Source organism: Pogona vitticeps, chromosome 2, assembly GCF_051106095.1.
Source record: "Pogona vitticeps strain Pit_001003342236 chromosome 2, PviZW2.1, whole genome shotgun sequence".
Classification (NCBI taxonomy): domain Eukaryota; kingdom Metazoa; phylum Chordata; class Lepidosauria; order Squamata; family Agamidae; genus Pogona; species Pogona vitticeps.
Genome location: NC_135784.1, coordinates 206328874 through 206348145, shown reverse-complemented (window position 1 = coordinate 206348145; position 19272 = coordinate 206328874). Strand labels below are relative to the sequence as shown.

The 19272-nt window shown below is 43.1% G+C and overlaps 1 protein-coding gene across 12 annotated transcripts in view; it reads right to left on the bottom strand.

Annotated features, from left to right (window-relative positions):
• ZNF462 (zinc finger protein 462) overlaps nt 1-19272 on the bottom strand; it is a 158149-nt gene that overhangs the window by 26053 nt on the left and 112824 nt on the right. For 7 of the 12 annotated variants that reach the window (XM_072991988.2, XM_072991992.2, XM_072991990.2 and 4 more), the window contains 2 exons: nt 4295-4541; nt 1019-1266 (listed from right to left, as the gene is read on the bottom strand). In XM_072991988.2, the coding sequence (XP_072848089.2) occupies nt 1019-1266; nt 4295-4541 (495 nt within the window). The remainder of the gene's footprint in view (nt 1-1018; nt 1267-4294; nt 4542-19272) is intronic. The other 5 variants (XM_020805038.3, XM_078384850.1, XM_078384848.1 and 2 more) reach the window with 1 other exon arrangement.

The window sequence follows — 19272 nt, the reverse complement described above, 5'->3', positions numbered from 1 at the left end:
GCTCAGCCTGTGATCAGGCAGAATGCCACTCTAACACATGGGTATGGATTTCAGTAGCCAACAGACCATCTCTAAGCATCAAGTGTGATAACTAATGGCAAGATTCCCAGCCTTGAAGAGCTCAAACAGCTGTCTCCTCAGAGTGCACAATTTTGCCGCCAACAGAATCTGAAATAATTTGTCATTTTTCTTAATGAAGAAAAATGAAGAAGCCGCCTTGGGTCCTTTTTAAGGAGAAAGGCAGGATAGAAAGGGTTTAAATAAATAAAAAATAAGTAAGGGTAGAGAAGGGGGATCCACAAGAAGTTAAGTGTGTGTAGTTCTGTCCTGGAAGACCAGGTGCCACTTGTGGCTAAGTGTAGAAAGACATTCTAGGCATAAGATAGCACAGAGCTAGAACTGAGATATTGTTTTATTTTTTAACACAGATGCAATGACAGCTGTGTTATTTACACACACACACACACACACACACACACACACACACACACACACACACACACACACACACACACACACACACACACACACACACACACACACACACACACACAAGCCAAAATCCTATTACTTTTTTATGCTGGCATAGCACCATCAACATAAATCTCGCAGATGAACTGCTGCAAGTTAAGACATTAGTGTAGGAATTTGCTGCTGTGTGCTGAGTTGGCACACAACAGCAAATGTCTTTGCTAACTGTTTATCATGTGGTAATTCATCAGCAAGATTTATGCTGATCGTTTTATCCTAGTGCATGTAACGAACAGGATTTTGGCCAGAGCTCTCTTATTACAAGTACTCCATCAGAAGCACAACAGCAGCAAACAGCAAGGTTCTGAAGGCAGTGAACAAGCCCTTGCATCTTCTCCACTTCCTCATGTCTAACTCCCCAGATGCTTGACATAAACAAATGACACTTGCAAACTCTCCTGGGCCACCAGGCTTTCCATTGAGCACCCAGGAGTCATTAGCACTGACCCAGTTTGGCCATTGGTACAGTCCTGTGGGTTTCCTTTACCTCTATGAAGGACGATATGGTCGATCATGTTCCGTTTATATTTGGTGTGGTACAGACAGAGAGGACAGCGGAGGTCTTTGGGTCCTTCCTCGGGGACTGCTGAGTGCCCAGCTTCCACGTGCATAGTAAAAGCGGATCTACAAACACAGGGAGTAGTGGACAGGCTCAGGACAGGGTGCTGTGGAAGCACAATCTCTGGGTAATGTTCATTGGTTGCAGAAGCTACAGATATCACGCCATTTCTATTCCTTTAAAAACAAGGGTTATTAATATTTGCCATAACAAACCTCAAGTCAAGCAGCAATCCCCAACACAGCCAGCGCAGACCCAGCATAATCTCTTAACTGTGTGGTTAAAGAGTGTGTGTGTGTGAGTGTGTGAGTGTGTGAGTGAGTGAGTGTGAGTGTGTGTGTGTGTGTGTGTGTGGGTGGGTGGGTGGGTGGGAGGGACACCATAGCATTGTTTATTCCCGTGACCTCCCAACGTCATCCCAACTTCAAAGCAGTGCAACCGTCTGATTATGACTAACCAGGATTCTTTTCAACCAACATGGGAAGCCACACCTCAAAAGTAAAGCAGTTTCATCTGCATCAGTCCGAGGTGTGAGTCAAACAAAACTAAAGACTATCAGGCTAATGGGGATTATTTCCATTCTAGGTGCTGGATCTAGAGAAGAATGAGAAAGGGAATTGACGGACATACATATACTATGGGGGGGTGGTGGTGGAAATCCCTAGGAAGCCAAATTAATTCCCCCAAAGTGGGAAACAGCTACATCAGTTCCACACACAGGTTTGCCAGTATATTCATATTAAAAGGGGATTAGATCTGTTTATGAAGCGCTAGGCCGCTGATGACTACTAGTCACGATGGCTATCCATAACTTCAAATAACAGAAGCCATATGCTTCTCAATAGCAGTTGCTGGGAAACGTGCCCAGGGAGAGCTGTTCTATTCCCAAGCTTCCCAGAGATATTTAGTTGGCTGCTCTGAGAACAAAACGTTGGGCCACATACAGCAAATCTTTCATGTCCTTAGGCAGAGAGGGACATATCCATGTTCCTCTGATTGGTCGGACAGGCGTTGGTGCTTTGTATCCTGGTTCATTCAAGAGATACAAGGATGGCCAATGGGATGAAAAAACAAGCTCCTCTAGGAACCATTAATAATTCCACAGGGGAAACCTGGTTTCAAAGCAACAAGCTGCCTGAATTAGAGAGTTTACTCAGATCATGGCACAGACATACAAAAATAACTTCAAGGCTAAGATCTGAAATGGTAAATGATTAATTCTGAAGGACAAACCCTATAAAAATGGACTGACAGCCTGTTAGTTACAGGCACTGCAATCCAATTTCATGAGGGTTCCCCCTCTCCATGTCCTCCTTGTATGTGAAACACTTTTTTAAAGTTTGAGGAATATCAACTTCAAGGATTCCAAACTTAGGAGAATGAAGGTTTTGCTGACTGCAGAACACCACACAGTCAATACAAGTTCACTAGTACTTCCCCCTAGGCTAGTTTCTAAATTTCTCCAGCTTTAGGGCAAATGTCAACCTCTCATTAAAGGAAGAGAGGGGAAAAGAGACTGTGGGAAGAGGGGTGGAAGCAGAGGGTTTGTTTCTTTTCCTTGCACCTCTCCTCAAAGTAAGTATCGGTGACAGCGAGGGCTCCTTCCCAGGCTTACTTTTAAAGTGGCACGGAGGTACTCTCTGGAGCCACCATTTTCTTCTTTAGACTGTACCACAACATACTGCTGGAGGAATTACCCACACATCTGCCTGCAAGAGCAGACACAAGCAGATTTTCCTTCATATACATAAAATTTTTGTATCTAGTGCATCTGTGAATTTTCAGAACATTGTATGCGTACATACGAAGTGAACTATATAACTCCTTGAAGATCCAACCAGACCTCAGTCTTGCAAATTACATTACTTAAATGTTTTCAAGCTCCAATGCAGCTGGGAACAGAACAGTCTGTTAATAGATTTATGTACTGGGCCTGTATTACCTTAAGTAAGAAGAACCTTAGTACCCACTTGAGTGTATACTTGATAACATTCGGGCAGGCGAAACCCAACTGACTAGGAGGGTTTAAATAATCTCTTCCCAAGCAAGTGCTCTCCAAATGTGTCAGATTACAACTCCCTGATAAGCATAATAGGAGTTATAGTCCCATATGCCTGGAAGGCACCAAGCTGGAGAAGACTGTTTTAGAAATTTTAAGCAAAGAAGATAGCAAGGGACAATTAATGTCATGTTTCTCTCTTTCTGTTTGCCCACACTGGATCAAATAACTTCCACCACCCCGCTGGTGAGATTAGCACATATATACCACACTGTGTTAATCATTTAAGTAAAGAAACTATTAGAACTTTGTTTTGCATAACAAAATTGTAAAAATCCATCTTTTGACAGAAATGGTACCCTTTGGGTGGAAGGAAAGGTGACTTTTAGTGAGATGGGCAGAAAGCAGGCATGAATAGATAAGGACCTGGTGCCTTTGGAAGGCACTAGAAGTGATGTGGGGTATAACATCACTTAGCTGAACCAATACCTTAGTCTTACTCTCTAAACCTGTAGTTGCTATCCGATACATACTTAGGTAGAATAGAAACCCATTGAACTGAACCAGATTTACTCCTCTACTGGTAAATCTGCTTTATTTACAAGGCTGAGTTATAAATTACCCACATTAGGATTTTTCACAGTGGGGAATGGAGACTTCTGCAAAACTTTGTAGCATGTAACACAACTATAGCCTACACACCAAGGATTGAGCGGAGAACCTCTTACAGTTTGAAGGCCAAATTCAGTTTTAAAGATCTCTGCACTGGCTACATTTCCACGATGAATGGAGTCAAAAGGGTGAGGCCAAAATTCCAAGACAGAGCTTAAAACTCTTACTGCCAATAACCAAGCTTCAGGAAAGGAATTCTGACCCTCCTACAATGAGTTAGATAGGCGGGTCCCACACGAAAACTGAGGAACAGTGGTATCATTGGGAAGGGGAAGGGGCCATCTGGAGAGACCTAAGAAGGCTGGATTCAGCCCTTGAGCATGAGGCTCCATACCCCTGCCCTATCCATTTCTAAACTGTACGCCTTCTCATGAGGTAAACATACATAATTACACATGACAAGAGAAACCCGATTCTTATAATTTACTATTACTATTACTATTCTTACCATTTTCTATTCACTACGGAGCTCCCAAAATTCACTGAATTTCATCAAAAAGTATATATGGTTATTTACTTAATCTACTACTTACTTAAAACCAGTATAAAAGGAACAATCTTTGCACTTGAACAGTTTCTTCCCTCCATGTTTGTCACGGTAATGTCGCCGAATGCTTTGAATATAACCCGAGGAGAATTCACAAAATTCACAGTTAAGGATGGCTTCAGCTTTCTGGTCGGCTGGGATGGGGCTAATGTTGTTGTTATTCCTTGCCAGAGCAGCTGACTGGTAGTGGTTCAATTGCTGCTGGACATCTGGAGGCTCAGAATAGGAAGAGTCTATGGAGGAAAAATGAATATTTATTTACTGATTCATTCATCTATTCATTCATTCATTTGCGTTTTAGACTTTCTGAGAACTGGAGTTCTCTGGGCAGTGCGCAATCCATTGAAAATATAGTAGCAGTAAAATTTTATTACAGTCAAAGACCAGCAAAAATATATATAGTTCAGTAACAGTATAGTCAGCATACAGAATCTAGTTTGTTAACCAGTAAACAAAATAACTGTGACAAATATTAGCCGTTACACAAAATCTTATCACTTTACCAGTCATTGGGACATCATGGTCAGAAAGAAGAGGAAAGAAAGATACAGCTAATCCAAATTACTTGTATTTTTTATTTTACTTTTTCAAAGGGCAAGGGTAATAAAAATACAGCAAATATCACGATGGAAAGCACGGTGTAGTAAAACATGTTCAACATTTTCTACATCCTCCTCCTTCAATTGATAAGATAATGACTAGAGATGGCACATGATAAAACCAAGGTGACAGCCTAGTGAATTGCTGGTAACATCAAAATAATAGAAGATCCTTGGTATTCCACTGAGAGAGATGAACCAGTTCTGGTTAAAGATGGCATCCAGGGGACACCTCACTCCAACAACCCTTTCCCTAAAACTCAAATGCAGCTGTGAATACTCTGAATAACTAGCTGCCCTAGGTCATCCCTCCCAAGGGATGCTCAAAAGAGGGGCCATATGGCCTCGTGGGATGTCCTGGCACATTTGAAGGGGGCCACAGAGAGGAAACAATTCTTCACACACCAACTTGTAAGGTACATTATGCGATTTATATAATCCTGATTGGCCTAGATTTCTTTCATATTGTGTTTATGGCAGTAGCCAAAATTATTATTATTATTATTATTATTATTATTATTATTATTATTATTATTATTATTATTATTATTATTATTATTATTATTATTATTATTATTATTATTATTATTATTATTATTTTAAATTGAGAATGTCTGCTCCAGATCACTGATAGGCAGGATGATAAACTGATTCAGTACTGAAAAACAGTGGTGCTATAGTTGAACAGATTATCTATTCAACTTATAATGGATGGGATCACAGTCTTCCTCGCAGATCAGACAGGGAAAAAAAAAATACTTTTTTGTGGGTGGGGGGAACACTCTGAGACCTAGAACAGTATTATGAAATTTCAGTCCCAAAATGTAACTTCTCTCACCTCTATCAAGGTTTGTGGCTCGAGGGTTATGGCAGACCCCGTGCTCCTGCTGCTATGGCAGGCCGCCACCAATTCCCTCCCAAGGGATGCTCAAATGACCTCCTCAACTGCAACGTGTTAAAACTTTGTAAATTTTTAACCAATGCGTTTTATTAGTCATGCTGCTGCTTGACTGATATTTTATTGCTGCAGCTCTCTAAGTGTTTCTTAATGTAGATTATATTTCACATATCTTTGGTTTCTGCCCTGTATTTTTTAAAATCAAAAATATAGTATTTTTTAATTTTTATTTTTAGGCTTTAATTTTATTTGTTGCCTTGGTGGGACCTGGTTCAGAGACGTGGCTTTTATTATATAAAGAAAAACGTGGTGTCTCTATCTCAGTACCTTCTCATTAGCTCTGCTCCTGACCAGAAAACAACAACATGTAGTCATAGTTATTCATAGCACAGGCACATCTATCCTATATAGTTTTGGAACATCTGAAATTGGAACAAAATTATGCAGTAGTTAACTGGATTGTTTCCTGTGAATACATCATAGTAGCATTTAAAGATCTTTACTAGCTGAATGTTCATTTCTGGGTGGAATTCAGTGTGACAGTCCTAGCTTTGAAAGCTTTAGTGGCATCAACCCAGAGTATCTGAAGAGCAGAAACCTCTTCCACACATATCTGCCTCTTCACTGAATCATAGAACTGTAGAGATGGAAGATGTTTCAAGGGTCATCTAGTCCAAAACACAATTCAAATATGTCAGGTAGAGTCATCCTGGTGACTGAAATTTTTGGAAATTAAATACTCCCCTTGCCCCATGGCTCCCAATGGATTCCTCACAATTAAATGGATTCCACAAGAGCCTTAGGACCATGGCCAAAGGAATCAACATTTCTTTTATTTCTGAAAAAAATTGTCATGACTATAGCTGCAAACAGGATTTCAGCCACTGATGGCCAAAATCCTATTGTGTAGCTACACCAGCAGAAGGAAAATGGCATAATTTACAACTGCAGATTACCTCAAGCTAAAAATTCCCTCACTTGGATCCTTCACTAAGTGCCAGCTGGGTAACAACCAGGAACCCAAGCAGCACCCTCTGAATTAGCAGCAATTTGCTGATGCTAGTTACAAAATCTTCTTTTCACCAACTTAATTACGCAACAGGATTGTGGCTGATTACTTTTAATCTACTTTTTCAGTCTTTTTACACAGTTACATAACAGGATTGTGACTGATGAGCTTCGGAATATTGGCTCTCTATTCTTTTAAAATATATATTTCAAAATATTTTTACAACCAAACAAAATCCCTTCCCAGCACCAATGCCTGTTCAACCAGGAATGAGTTGAAAATTCTCTTCCTGGCTCCATATTGAAAGGGTCAAAAGTTCAGATTGGTCTGGAGCTGATTTCTCCTTGAAGAATTGTATCAGGAGACTAGTTTCAGGAATCCTGAGAGAATATTTACTGAAAGCACTCAGGGCTGGAAGAAATACAATTAGTCTGTGCTTTTGTAATGCAGAATATGCCTCACAAAATTGTATCCCAATCCCCTGGAACTACATGGCAAAACGTCCCTTTCTGGAAGACTATCACTCCATTATTCTCTTTAAAACAAGCTTGTTTTTTTAACTCTTTAAAGATTTTCTGTGACTTTTCATTGCCCTCCAAATATCTCCCTTTCTGGGTCATGAAGCTGCAACAACGTGTCTACTTTGGAAGGCTCTGGCTGATAAGCCTGTTCTACACATGCTCAGTTTATAACAAAATAACGTTTTTTTAAAAGGCCTCTTTTTTGAAAATCAATATTTCAGCCCCTGCAGCCTGGATTCCTTCTAAATTTAATGTAGAAATATTTACAAAGTGTATGCTAATTCTATGGAGATATGTGGCAAAACATCCCTTTTTGGAGAATGGTCACTCCTGGTTTGTTTGCTTGTTTTTGACTCTTCGAAGAAAACTATTTCTGTGAACTTTCAATGCCTTCCAAACATCTCCCTTCATGGGCCAAGAAGATGCAACAATGCATCTACTTTGCAATGGTCTTGCTGGCAAGCCTACTCTATGCATGCTCAGTTTTTAAACAAAGTAACTGCTTAACTCTTTTGATTTTTGAAGGTCAATATTGAAGCCCTACCGACTGATTTCCTTTGAAATTTTTTAAAAAAGCAGTTGGGGCCAACCATTCTCTTTCAAGATAATCAAGACTGGTCTTTTCAATTTATTTATCTGTTTTAAAGCTGGGGACTTTTAATAATTTTACTTTTTTAAAAATCTTAACTCACAAACCCTTTGCCCAAACTTCCCCAAATTTGGTACTGATTCAAAATCCAGTTCCGAAGTTCTAATTTTTGGTTTGGGCTGCCCTCATTTTTAGAATTGCCTTGTAGAATATTCACTTGTTTTGCTACATAATACCATCAGTGCACTCTCGTGAAGTGATAATATACTGGACAGAATTACAACTACCTCTGCTTGCATATTGGCAAAACTGTCGAATTGCATAAACATAACTTTTTATGGAGAGAAGAGATGGAAATGCTATCTGCTTTAAACTTCATGCATCACATAACACTGTGAAGTACAGAAACAAGGAATTGAAATAATATGCAGTTACGTCATTTGTGGCTTACAAATTGAGACAATATTGGCAGGCTTCCAGATCATACTGAAGGCAATATTTGATCATAGAAGTTGTTTTCTCAAGCTTTGCTACAGCGAGGAAAAGGTATCAACACAAAAGTCCAAAGAATATCAGCAGACTAGAAGTATCCTTAAAGCAGGAAGCCAAAGATATATGTAACTAGCATATGGGTGATTATTATAATTACTTTAAACTTACAATGCAAAAAACAGTTCTTCAAAAATGTGGCTTCTAAGTTCAATTCAATTCCTAGAAAACTATCAGCAGTTAGGCATTAATCAGAGTTACATACCTGTTTCCATGGCACACACAGATAATAGATTAAGTGGAATGAATGTACACAAGTAAACCATGTGCCTATCGAGCCCACTCATCTGATACATTCTTCAATTTACTTTGTCAGATTTCCAAGCTTCTGACTCTTACGGATCACTGGTTTCTTATAAATACAAAACTTTGCCTTATTCTCAGTTTTAACTCCACACTTGAATTCTAGTTTTTCTGCAAGTCTTCTTTTCTGGCTCTGGTTGATGGGCCAAAGCCTCTAAAAAGCACCCCATCAGAAAAGGCTGATAAAACCAATCAAGCAAACTACTGAAGGCCAAAACTTAAACAAGTTACTTTTTTAGACTGCAACTTCCAGACCACCCTCAGTCAGTATGTTCACTGGCTCTGATAAATGTCCTGCTGAGAGGCTGTGCATCCTCAATGAGACTTTTTTCTTCAAACAGTGAACTGAAACCATATCATCACTATTCCATAAGCAAACTTTCAAATGCCCTTCCTCTTCAAAAGCTGTTTGATATGGAGCATGGTGGGGGTCACTATTCCAAAAACTTGCTAAAGATGCCCTGGGCCATTTGATAATTATATCCTCCTCAAAACAAAGGCAGAAACAAAACAAGCATGACAGACACAGCTCTCCCCCTAATTTTCCTTTACAGTTGTCCTGCAAGTCAAGAAAAGGCATACAATCAGAACTTGGCCCAAGATGACGCTGTCAGGTACAAAGATGACCAGAAATGTAGAGCCATGCTTTCGCCATTTAAGCCCATCTTATTCCTCCAGGTATCATTCTTTTGGGGACTGGCCATAAGGTGACATGCAACAGGAGAAGCTGAGCATGCTTGGATGACCTAGAACACCGCATCCTCGCATGCTATACTGGCAGAGCATGTCCTTTGCATAGAGGATACAAACTCAGTCTCCAACCATGTCCAGGTACAATTAAGACAGCCTTCTATCTGAACCCCCATAGAATGGGTACCAACCAGTGCAGAAAATACTGAGCTAGACAAAACAATGGTCAGATTTGGTACAAGGCAGCTTCCAATATTTCTATGTGCTGTATTCATAGGGCCACATACTCTTCTCAGTTACAGAACTGCATCATCATCATCATCACTGTGCATGATCAAGTCATTTCTGATTTACCCTTTTCATGGTTTTCTAAGAAGAGAGTACTCAAAAGTGGTTTACCATTTCCTTTTTCTGGAGGTGCCCAGGGACTGTGTCGCTTGGCCAACACCAGACAGGATGGCTCTCCTGGGATGCACAGTGGGGAATTGAACTCCCACCCTCTGGCTGCGGAGCCAAATGCCTCACTTCCCGAACTATCCAGCCAGCAGAACAGTAGCGACACCAAATGTTTACCATCAGTTTTTTTACAAGTTTTTTTTAATCTGCTGATGCAAACTATAATTAGCAGCTATCACTCACTTTGCTTGAATGGCTGTAGCTCTTTGCCAAGACATTTCCAGCTAAATTTGTCTGCAACACCTCCGAGAATGTGTTTTAACAGTCCTTGCTGGACCATGGAAAGGTAAGTTAAATAATACACACAAGTGAATGCCATTTTTTAAAAAAAGTGTGTCTGGCACAGTTTGAGATACCTTTTTGGGGAGGCAGGGGGAGGGAGTAGGTACAGCAGATCTGAGAAAAATAAAAGACTAAAAAGAATAGGCCTACTGGGATATGTCACACAGTTACACTAAGCTGCCACCAACCATTCCCTGTAAGAAGTCACACAGACCAGGGATGGATTTTTAAACAATAAAAAGAATAAGGTTTATTTAAACACAACACACAGGGATAATAAAACGATCAGGTGAATAACATAAAGTAACGTGGCTTATTCTCACTCATACAAGCATACAGTTTGGTTCACACAGAACCCTTAACTTGAAGCACAGACCCTGAACCTATCAGTTCTGGCTAACCAACAGACACCTGAACCTATCAGGTTGGTACTCTGACACACAGTAGTACCCTGTCTGACACACGGACTCCCACAACAGCTTCTTCTTCCCAGCTGCTGCTTCGTCACATCCCAGCGTCTCCCAGCATCTCACAGCGTCTTCTCTCACCACACAGGCATCACATATTTATACAGTACAGCCCCTCCTCCTGATGTCCCGCCTTCCACTCCCCATAGGATGGAACTTTCCCTCCAAACCCATGACAGACAGGTAACATCAGTGCTGTATGTAACACCTCCCCTCTTTATAAGTTGTTTTGTAGGGGGAAAGCTAAGGTGCTTTTCACCAAAAAAACAACCTGGGTAAAATACACAACAACAGTTATACATACCATATTATACTTACTTATACTTACATTCTAAGTTAAACCATAGCAAATAGGCATTTAAACATTTACCATCTACATTACATCAATTTACCTTTATTCATACAAACCAAATTCAAAACCAGGTACATTTTACTTTTGTCATCATTATATACATATAGTCCATGTTTCTTTCGCCGTCTTCATTCTTCAGGTCTTCTTGATAAGGCGTCAGCAACACAGTTCACTGACCCTCTGACCACCTTCACTTCAAAGTCATAGTCCTGTAGGTTTAAAGCCCACCTCATAAGTTTGCTATTGTGGGTTTTCATCGTCTTTAACCATTGCAATGGTGAATGGTCAGTACACAGAATAAAATGTCTTCCCCAGATGTAAGGCTTGGCCTTCTGGATCGCGTAGACTATGGCCAAACACTCCTTCTCCACGGTTGCCAAATGTCTCTCACCTTTTTGAAGTTTCCTACTCAGGTAGGACACTGGATGCTGGTCACCATTCTCATCCTCCTGGCACAGAACTGCTCCTACGCCGCTGTTAGACGCATCGGTGTAGATGATGAACTCCCGGTCGAAGTCTGGAGCACGCAGGACTGGATAGTTGATGAGCGCCTCTTTCAACCTCTGGAACGCCGCCTCACAGTCGCTGGTCCACGGGATGCGGTCATCAGCCGTCTTCCTCGTCAGATCGGTCAGCGGAGCCGCAATCTCGCTAAACCTCGGGATGAACTTTCTGTAGTAGCCCACCAACCCAAGAAATGATTTGACTTTTTTCTTGGTGTTGGGCCTAGGCCAATCACGAACAGCTTCTATTTTGGCCTCCAGGGGTTTTATCACTCCTCCCCCTACCATGTGACCCAAGTATTTTATTTCTGGGCTACCCAGCTGACACTTGCTGGCCTTTACCGTTAGCCCTGCTGCACTTAACCTCTGCAGCACTAACTCCAGGTGTATCAGGTGATCTTCCCAGGTATTACTGAAGATCCCTATGTCGTCAATGTAGGCCACTGTAAAGTCACTGAGCCCTGCCAAGGTCTGGTCCATCAGCCTTTGGAATGTGGCTGGTGCATTTCTGAGACCAAAGCTCAGGACTCGAAACTCATAGAGACCAAAAGGGCTGCAAAAGGCAGTCTTTTCTTGATCCCTGGGATCAATTCTTAATTGCCAATATCCCTTTACCAGGTCCAATGATGAGATGAACCGACAACCCCCTATGGTTTCAATCAGGTTGTCTAGCCTGGGCATTGGGTAGGCATCAGGAGTGGTTACACGGTTTAATTTCCTGTAATCAACACAAAACCTAATGCTCCCATCAGGCTTGTCCACAAGGACTATCGGAGAGGACCAAGGACTAGAAGAGGGGACGATTATGTTCTCCCTCAGCATCTCGTCCAGCTCCTTCCGCACCTTGTCCCTATAGGGTCCCGTTACTCGGTATGGGGATACTGCCTGCGGGGGTGCATCCCCTGTGTGGATCCGATGCATCACTCCCTTCACTATCCCCGGCTTGTTGGAAAACACCTGTTGAAATTTACTAAGCAGCATTTTTAGTTCTTGCTGCTGGTCTTGGGTGAGTGCAGGACTGATCTTTACCTCCTCTGGGTTGTATTTTACTTCCCCTCTACCCTCCCAGAAGGGTAATTCAGCTTCCTCACTCTCAGCTGCTTTTATCACGAATAAAACCCTCTGTTCCCCTCTGTAGTAGGGTTTTAGGGCATTCACATGAACCACCCTCCTTGCTTGGTTCTCCTCCTGCTCTATTAGGTAGTTCAGGTCTGACATCTTGGAAATGACCCTATATGGTCCTGCCCATTTGAGCTGCAGTTTGTTCTCTCTGCAGGGCCTAAGCCAAAGCACTTCCTCCCCTGGGTCAAAGTGCCTCTCCCTAGCTTTGTGGTCATACCATGTTTTCTGTCTGACCTTCTGAGCTTGCAGGTTTTCTGCTGCCAGCTCTAGATTTCTCCTTAGGTCATTCATCAAGGTGTCTATGTAAGTCACAACATCTTGTGGGTCATCCTGGGTGATCTGCTCCCAATTTTGTTTGATCAAATCAAGGGGCCCTTTCACCCTTCTCCCAAATAAAAGTTCAAATGGACTGAACCCGGTACTGGCTTGTGGCACTGATCGATAAGCAAACAAAAGGGGTTGCAGCTTCTGGTCCCAATTGTTTGGATTCTCTGCCAAGTAAGCCCTAATCATGCGCATTAGAGTCCCATTGAACTTCTCAGTTAACCCATTACTTTCAGGATGATAGGCAGTGGTTTCCTTGTGCTTAATTCCACAGATTTGCCATAAGCGTTTCATGAGCTTTGATGTGAACGATGCACCCAAATCTGTGATTATCTCTGAGGCAAATCCCATCCTGGACATATACCCCACCAAAGCATCGGCCACTGTGTTAGTTTCAATGTTAGTCAAGGGTATGGCTTCAGGATATCTTGTGGCATGGTCCACAATTGTTAGAATGAACCTGTTCCCCCTCTTTGTGGCCTTGGGCAAAGGTCCCACAATATCCACCCCTATGCATTTGAACGGAGTGTCAATCACAGGCAAAGGGCACAGCTTTGCTTTGGTCCTGTCGCGGTTATTCCCCTGCCTTTGACACACATCACATTGTTTACAGAACTCCCTGATCTGCTTCCCTATGTCAGGCCAGTAGAAATTCTGTGTGATTCTCTGCTGTGTTTTGTTCACTCCTAAGTGCGCAGCAAACATGTCAGAGTGCCCCCTTTGTAAGATCATGGGGCGATACTTTTCAGGTACCACCAGCTGACTTCTGATCCCATCTCCCCCTTTTGAGATATTCCTCAGGGTTTCTCTATATAAAATCCCCTTTTTCTCCAGAAATCTCACTGGGGTTTCAGGTGTTAGCTGGGCGTCAGTCACCTGTTCAAAACACTTTTGGAGAGTGGCGTCTGCCTTTTGCTCCTGTCCAAATCTGCTGTCTGTGGTTAAGGTTTCCACCACAGCTTCTGAACTCCCCTCTGCTTCCGTCTCTGGCTCATCATTACCCCCCTGAACTGTCCCTGTGGTGGCTTGTGAGCGTGTAATCACTAGCACCCGTTTCACATGTTCAGCCAGGTCATTTCCCACGAGCACGGCTGCTGGCAGAGTCGATGAAATTGCTAGCCGCCAAACCCCCCTCCAGCCTTGAAAGTTGACAGGTACCTCTGCTACTGGCAGAGAGATTACCTGCCCCTCAATCCCTGCCACCTTCATGCTCTCATTTGGGATTATAAACTCCCTAGGAATAATATCTGGATGGCACAGGGTTACCTGGGAACAAGTGTCCCGCAGCCCCCTATACTGACGGTCAAGTATTCCTACGTCCACCCCTGCTGTCTCAAACAACTGAGAATCTGTTTTTACCAGCAAGCAGCGCTTTACCTCTATAAGAGGACCATTTTCCTCAGCCTGATCAGCAGAGGTAGCTGTTCCAGACTGAGTAGCCATGGCAACAGGCTCCCTCAGTGACACTGAGCCTTGCTCTTTCTGGACACAGAACACAGCTTTTGGCTTGGTCCCACTAGAATCCTGAGGCACCATTCCTTTTAGCTGCTTTAATTTCTCACACTCTGAGATTAGATGACCCTTTCCCTGACAGAAATAACATTTTCTGGTGTATTTTGACTCTCTCTCATCTTGTTTTGGTTTTCCCTCCAAAATCTGAGGTCTTAGTTTCATGTCTGAGGGCTTCCCTTCACCATGGGCCCCTCCCCCTTGCTGGCTTTTCCCTGGTCCCTGAGAGTACTTGCTGTAGGTTTCTTTGGGTTTACCTACAGATTTCCCCTCACCCAAGGGCTTTCTTATTTGGGAAATAAAATCTGCGATCTCTGCGGCTGCTGCCACAGATTTCGGTTTCCTTTCCCTCACCTGGAATTTCAATTCCCCATGCAGGACTGAATAGAACTGTTCCAGTGCTATCAAGTCTTTAAGCTGCTCATAGGTCTCTGTCCCCTCCTGCGATAGCCATTTCTCAAGCAGCCTCACCAATTGGGCCCCCACTTGGGTAAAAGTCTGTTCTGGTTTCTTGGTGAGGGACCTGAATCTTTGTCTCAGCTGCTCCGCATTTATCCCATGTCTGGCAAACACCAGTTTTTTAAACTCTGCAAAATCTTTCATCAGTTCCTCAGGCATCTCGGCATAAACCTCAGCCAGGCTACCACTGATTAAAGATCGCATGATGGTCATCTTCTCAGTTTCCCTCACTGAGAAGTCCACAAACGCTCTTTCCACTAAGGAAAAGAACACCTCAGGACAATCTCCCTTGTGGTACACAGGGAATTTCTTCAGGTCAGCTTTAGACAGTTGGCCTCCCTCAGAATCCCTATTGTTATTATTGTTCTGGTTCATCATTTCCAGTTTTCTTAACTCATACGCCATCCTTTCTTTTTCCAGAGCAATTTTCTCTCTCTCTAATCTTTCTTCTCTTTCCAATCTCTCTATTTCAAATTGCCGCTGTTTCTCCCTTTCCCTTTGCTCCATTTCAATTTGTCTTTCCCTTTCCTCCCTTCTTTCTCTCTCTATTCTTTCCTCCATTTCCCTCACCCTCAGTTCATGCTGTTGGGCTAGGAGTATTTTTCTGAGTTCTGGGTCCTGCTCTCCTGTGCTGTCACCTTGCACTGAGCCAAATTCATCCTCAGAACCTTGGTCAATCTGGGGGTCTTTCACTTCACTCATGTCTGCCACTTGGCTTCGAGTCAAGGGCATAATCCCCCCTCAGAACAGGCTACTTTAAAAAGTCAAGCCTCAGAATAAAACGACCACTTTTTTCCTTCTTGCCTCAGAACCAGCTTTCCTATAGAGATTGCTGCTGTTCTTCAGCACTACTTGCAACAGTATCGAGTCAGAGCCTACCCCCCTCTGCTGGGCCTCTCAGCTGGCAAGCTAGCTCGCTGTTACTACGCAGTTTTGCCTCAGCTTTTTCCCGCCAAAACTAGGCTGCCTCAGAGCACCTTAATCTAAGTCTCCCCAGTTGGCACGTTCTTCTACTAGCGCACCTCCCCGTGAGGTACACCTAGAAGATTACCTACGCGCCTCAGACTGTCCCTGACTAGACCCCCCTTGCTCTGGGCACACTTGCCAAGGCTTTGCTGGACCACTGGACAACTGGACCAGTCGTATCCCACACGCTGGACACCAATCAATGTGACAAACCCAGACCTACTGGGATATGTCACACAGTTACACTAAGCTGCCACCAACCATTCCCTGTAAGAAGTCACACAGACCAGGGATGGATTTTTAAACAATAAAAAGAATAAGGTTTATTTAAACACAACACACAGGGATAATAAAACGATCAGGTGAATAACATAAAGTAACGTGGCTTATTCTCACTCATACAAGCATACAGTTTGGTTCACACAGAACCCTTAACTTGAAGCACAGACCCTGAACCTATCAGTTCTGGCTAACCAACAGACACCTGAACCTATCAGGTTGGTACTCTGACACACAGTAGTACCCTGTCTGACACACGGACTCCCACAACAGCTTCTTCTTCCCAGCTGCTGCTTCGTCACATCCCAGCGTCTCCCAGCATCTCACAGCGTCTTCTCTCACCACACAGGCATCACATATTTATACAGTACAGCCCCTCCTCCTGATGTCCCGCCTTCCACTCCCCATAGGATGGAACTTTCCCTCCAAACCCATGACAGACAGGTAACATCAGTGCTGTATGTAACAGATGCCCCCTCCAAAAAAGGCACACTGGTTGCAGCTTGGTTGTCTCTTGGCAGAGAGTGATAGAGCTGATCAGACTGACACCCTCCCTCTGCTTTTCCAAAACAAGAAGGAGAAGTGATAGCTGGCAGGTGGCTGCTCAGATGCCACAAATGCATGGCTACCCGCAGATATCTTGGCATACTGCCACGTTCTGTGGCTGTTTATCCAACCACAAGAGTGCGTCTTCCAGGCACTGGAAACTCCCACTATGCAAATACGTCACTGCATCAAATGCCCACAAAGCTTTGGAATTCATCAGGTCACCTTGACTTGTGGTCTGTAATCATCATCATCATTTTTATTTATTTATTTATTTGATTTCTATCCCGCCCATCTGGTCTGGTCAACCACTCTGGGTGGCTTCCAACAGAAATGTATACAATACATCATCATCATCATCATCATCATCATCATCATCATCATCATCATCATCATCATGATGCACCATCAAGTTAATTCTGACTTATGCCAACCCTTTTCGGGGTTTTCCAGATGCTAAATACTCAGAAGTGTTTTACCATCCCCTTCTTTTGGGGGGTGCCCTGGGACCATGCAGCTTGCCCAAGGCCACACAGGCTGGCTTTCCCACCAGAAAGCATCATGAAGAATTGAGCTCCCAATCTCTTGCTCCACAGCCAGATACCTAAACCACTGAGGTATCCAGACAGCTGTGACCTGCACACAGTTCCAAATAACCACCACAAAATATATCTGAGGTGGCCAAAACATGGCCTTACTAAAATGGCCTAAATGGTTTTACAATGCAGTTTTGCTGAAAATAATGTTTTAAGCATTGAGTAATTATTATCAGTACAGCAAAAATGTAACAGAATTACAGCTCATTGTGTCACATGTAAAAAATAATAAACACAGTTGGCCAGTCCCTCCTTATTGGAAGTGTAACAGGTCTCAGATAATGTTACTACTTTTAAATGTAACTTCCAAGCTCCAGAATGTATGTGTTAAAAACTGAGACAAAGATGCCTCTCCCCCCCTCATCGCAACAGAGTGTCCACTGGAAGGCTTCATGGTCTGCTTTCCTTTGAAACCTGTCAGTGGCTCTGGGTGCTTTGTATAGCTGGGACTCCAAACCATGTGAGACCTACCTTCAAGTGGCCAAATAAAATAAAATACAAAATAAAAAATAAAAGTGGGGCAAACCTACCCATCAACACGCCATAAAGCTAAGTATTCCAGGAACCCATCACATGTAAATAAAGTTTGGGATGTGTGAAGTGGGGTGGGGGGACTCCGTGAACACCCAGAATGAATTTGGACTCCAGATTCAGAAAATAGCTGAATTTAATTTATTCCAAATGAATTTATAAAGAGCACACAGAGGAGAAGAAAACCAGTGCCCTCAAGATATTTCCACACATCAGCCAGCAGAACACACAACTCACTCATCACGAGCCCCACCCTTGTTTTGTTCCCACACATAAACCTTTCTGTTTGAAAACCTTCACCCTAAAGTGACATATTAAAGAGCATGGAGAAATGTGTGTGGAAAAACGCACACAGCAGCCATGTGGGAAGTAGGTAAGGAAGGAAGTAGAGGTCAAGATCACTATGGATTTGCTCATTTCATGCTGCACAGCCACAAGGGAGGAGGGAGAGGCACTTTGGAGGGAGGTGAAAGCAAAATTGGGGAAGAAAGGGCAGAAGAGTAGAAAGCTCAGGCAGGTCTTATAATACCTGCAGCCGAGCAAAGGCTGGAAGGCCCTGCAACCTTGGATGTGGCCTCCATCCCAGAGATACGGAATTATTTAACCACTCATCCACCCAGCATGGGCAGCAACAGAAAGTTGATCCTTGTTGGATCTCAGCTCTTCGCTCGTTTGCCTGTGTATCCTGCTCCTCCACCACCACCAACACCCTCTACTGCAGCTCCAAATACAAGTAAGAAGCCGTTGGTCATCTTAAGGAATCTGAGGGGTTTGCAATCTATCAGACTTACAGAAATCAAGAATTATGAGGCGCTCAGACCAATTAATATACAGATGCTGGGTGTCTGTCCATAAAACTGAGCTTGCTTTGTTTCAGCAACACAAATATAAAATAAAGTTTGGCTCTCTTAAGCACCCTGTGTGTGTGTTTGTGTGTGTGTGTGTGAGAGAGAGAGGGGGGGATGTGTGCATGCAAGGGCAACTGTGGAAGCACCCACCCCATGAAATGACCTGTCCTTCACACAATCAAGCATATGACTTGATGTGCACCTGATTTCACACCCAGTACAAGATGGGTCGTGGGAAGGGGCAGCCCACTGAATGGGGAAAACTGCTTGTGTGGTTGCCCATCTGTCCCATGTTTCCTCAACATATATCACAAACTCTATAGCTATTCTCCCTTTGGATGCACACCTTAGTGGGGCAAGCCTGTTTGTGTCAGAGCAGCTGAAAGCAATGCTATCAGGAAGACCATGAAGACCCATTGGCAGGCCGTTCAAAGCAGAACAGTCAATACTCGGACACCCGTCAAGGATATCTCCATCCTCCTAAATAATTAACAGTCACACCAGCAAAAGAGAATGGATTGCTCCTGTGGTGACAGAGGTAGTGAAACTCTCCTGGAGGGGAGTCT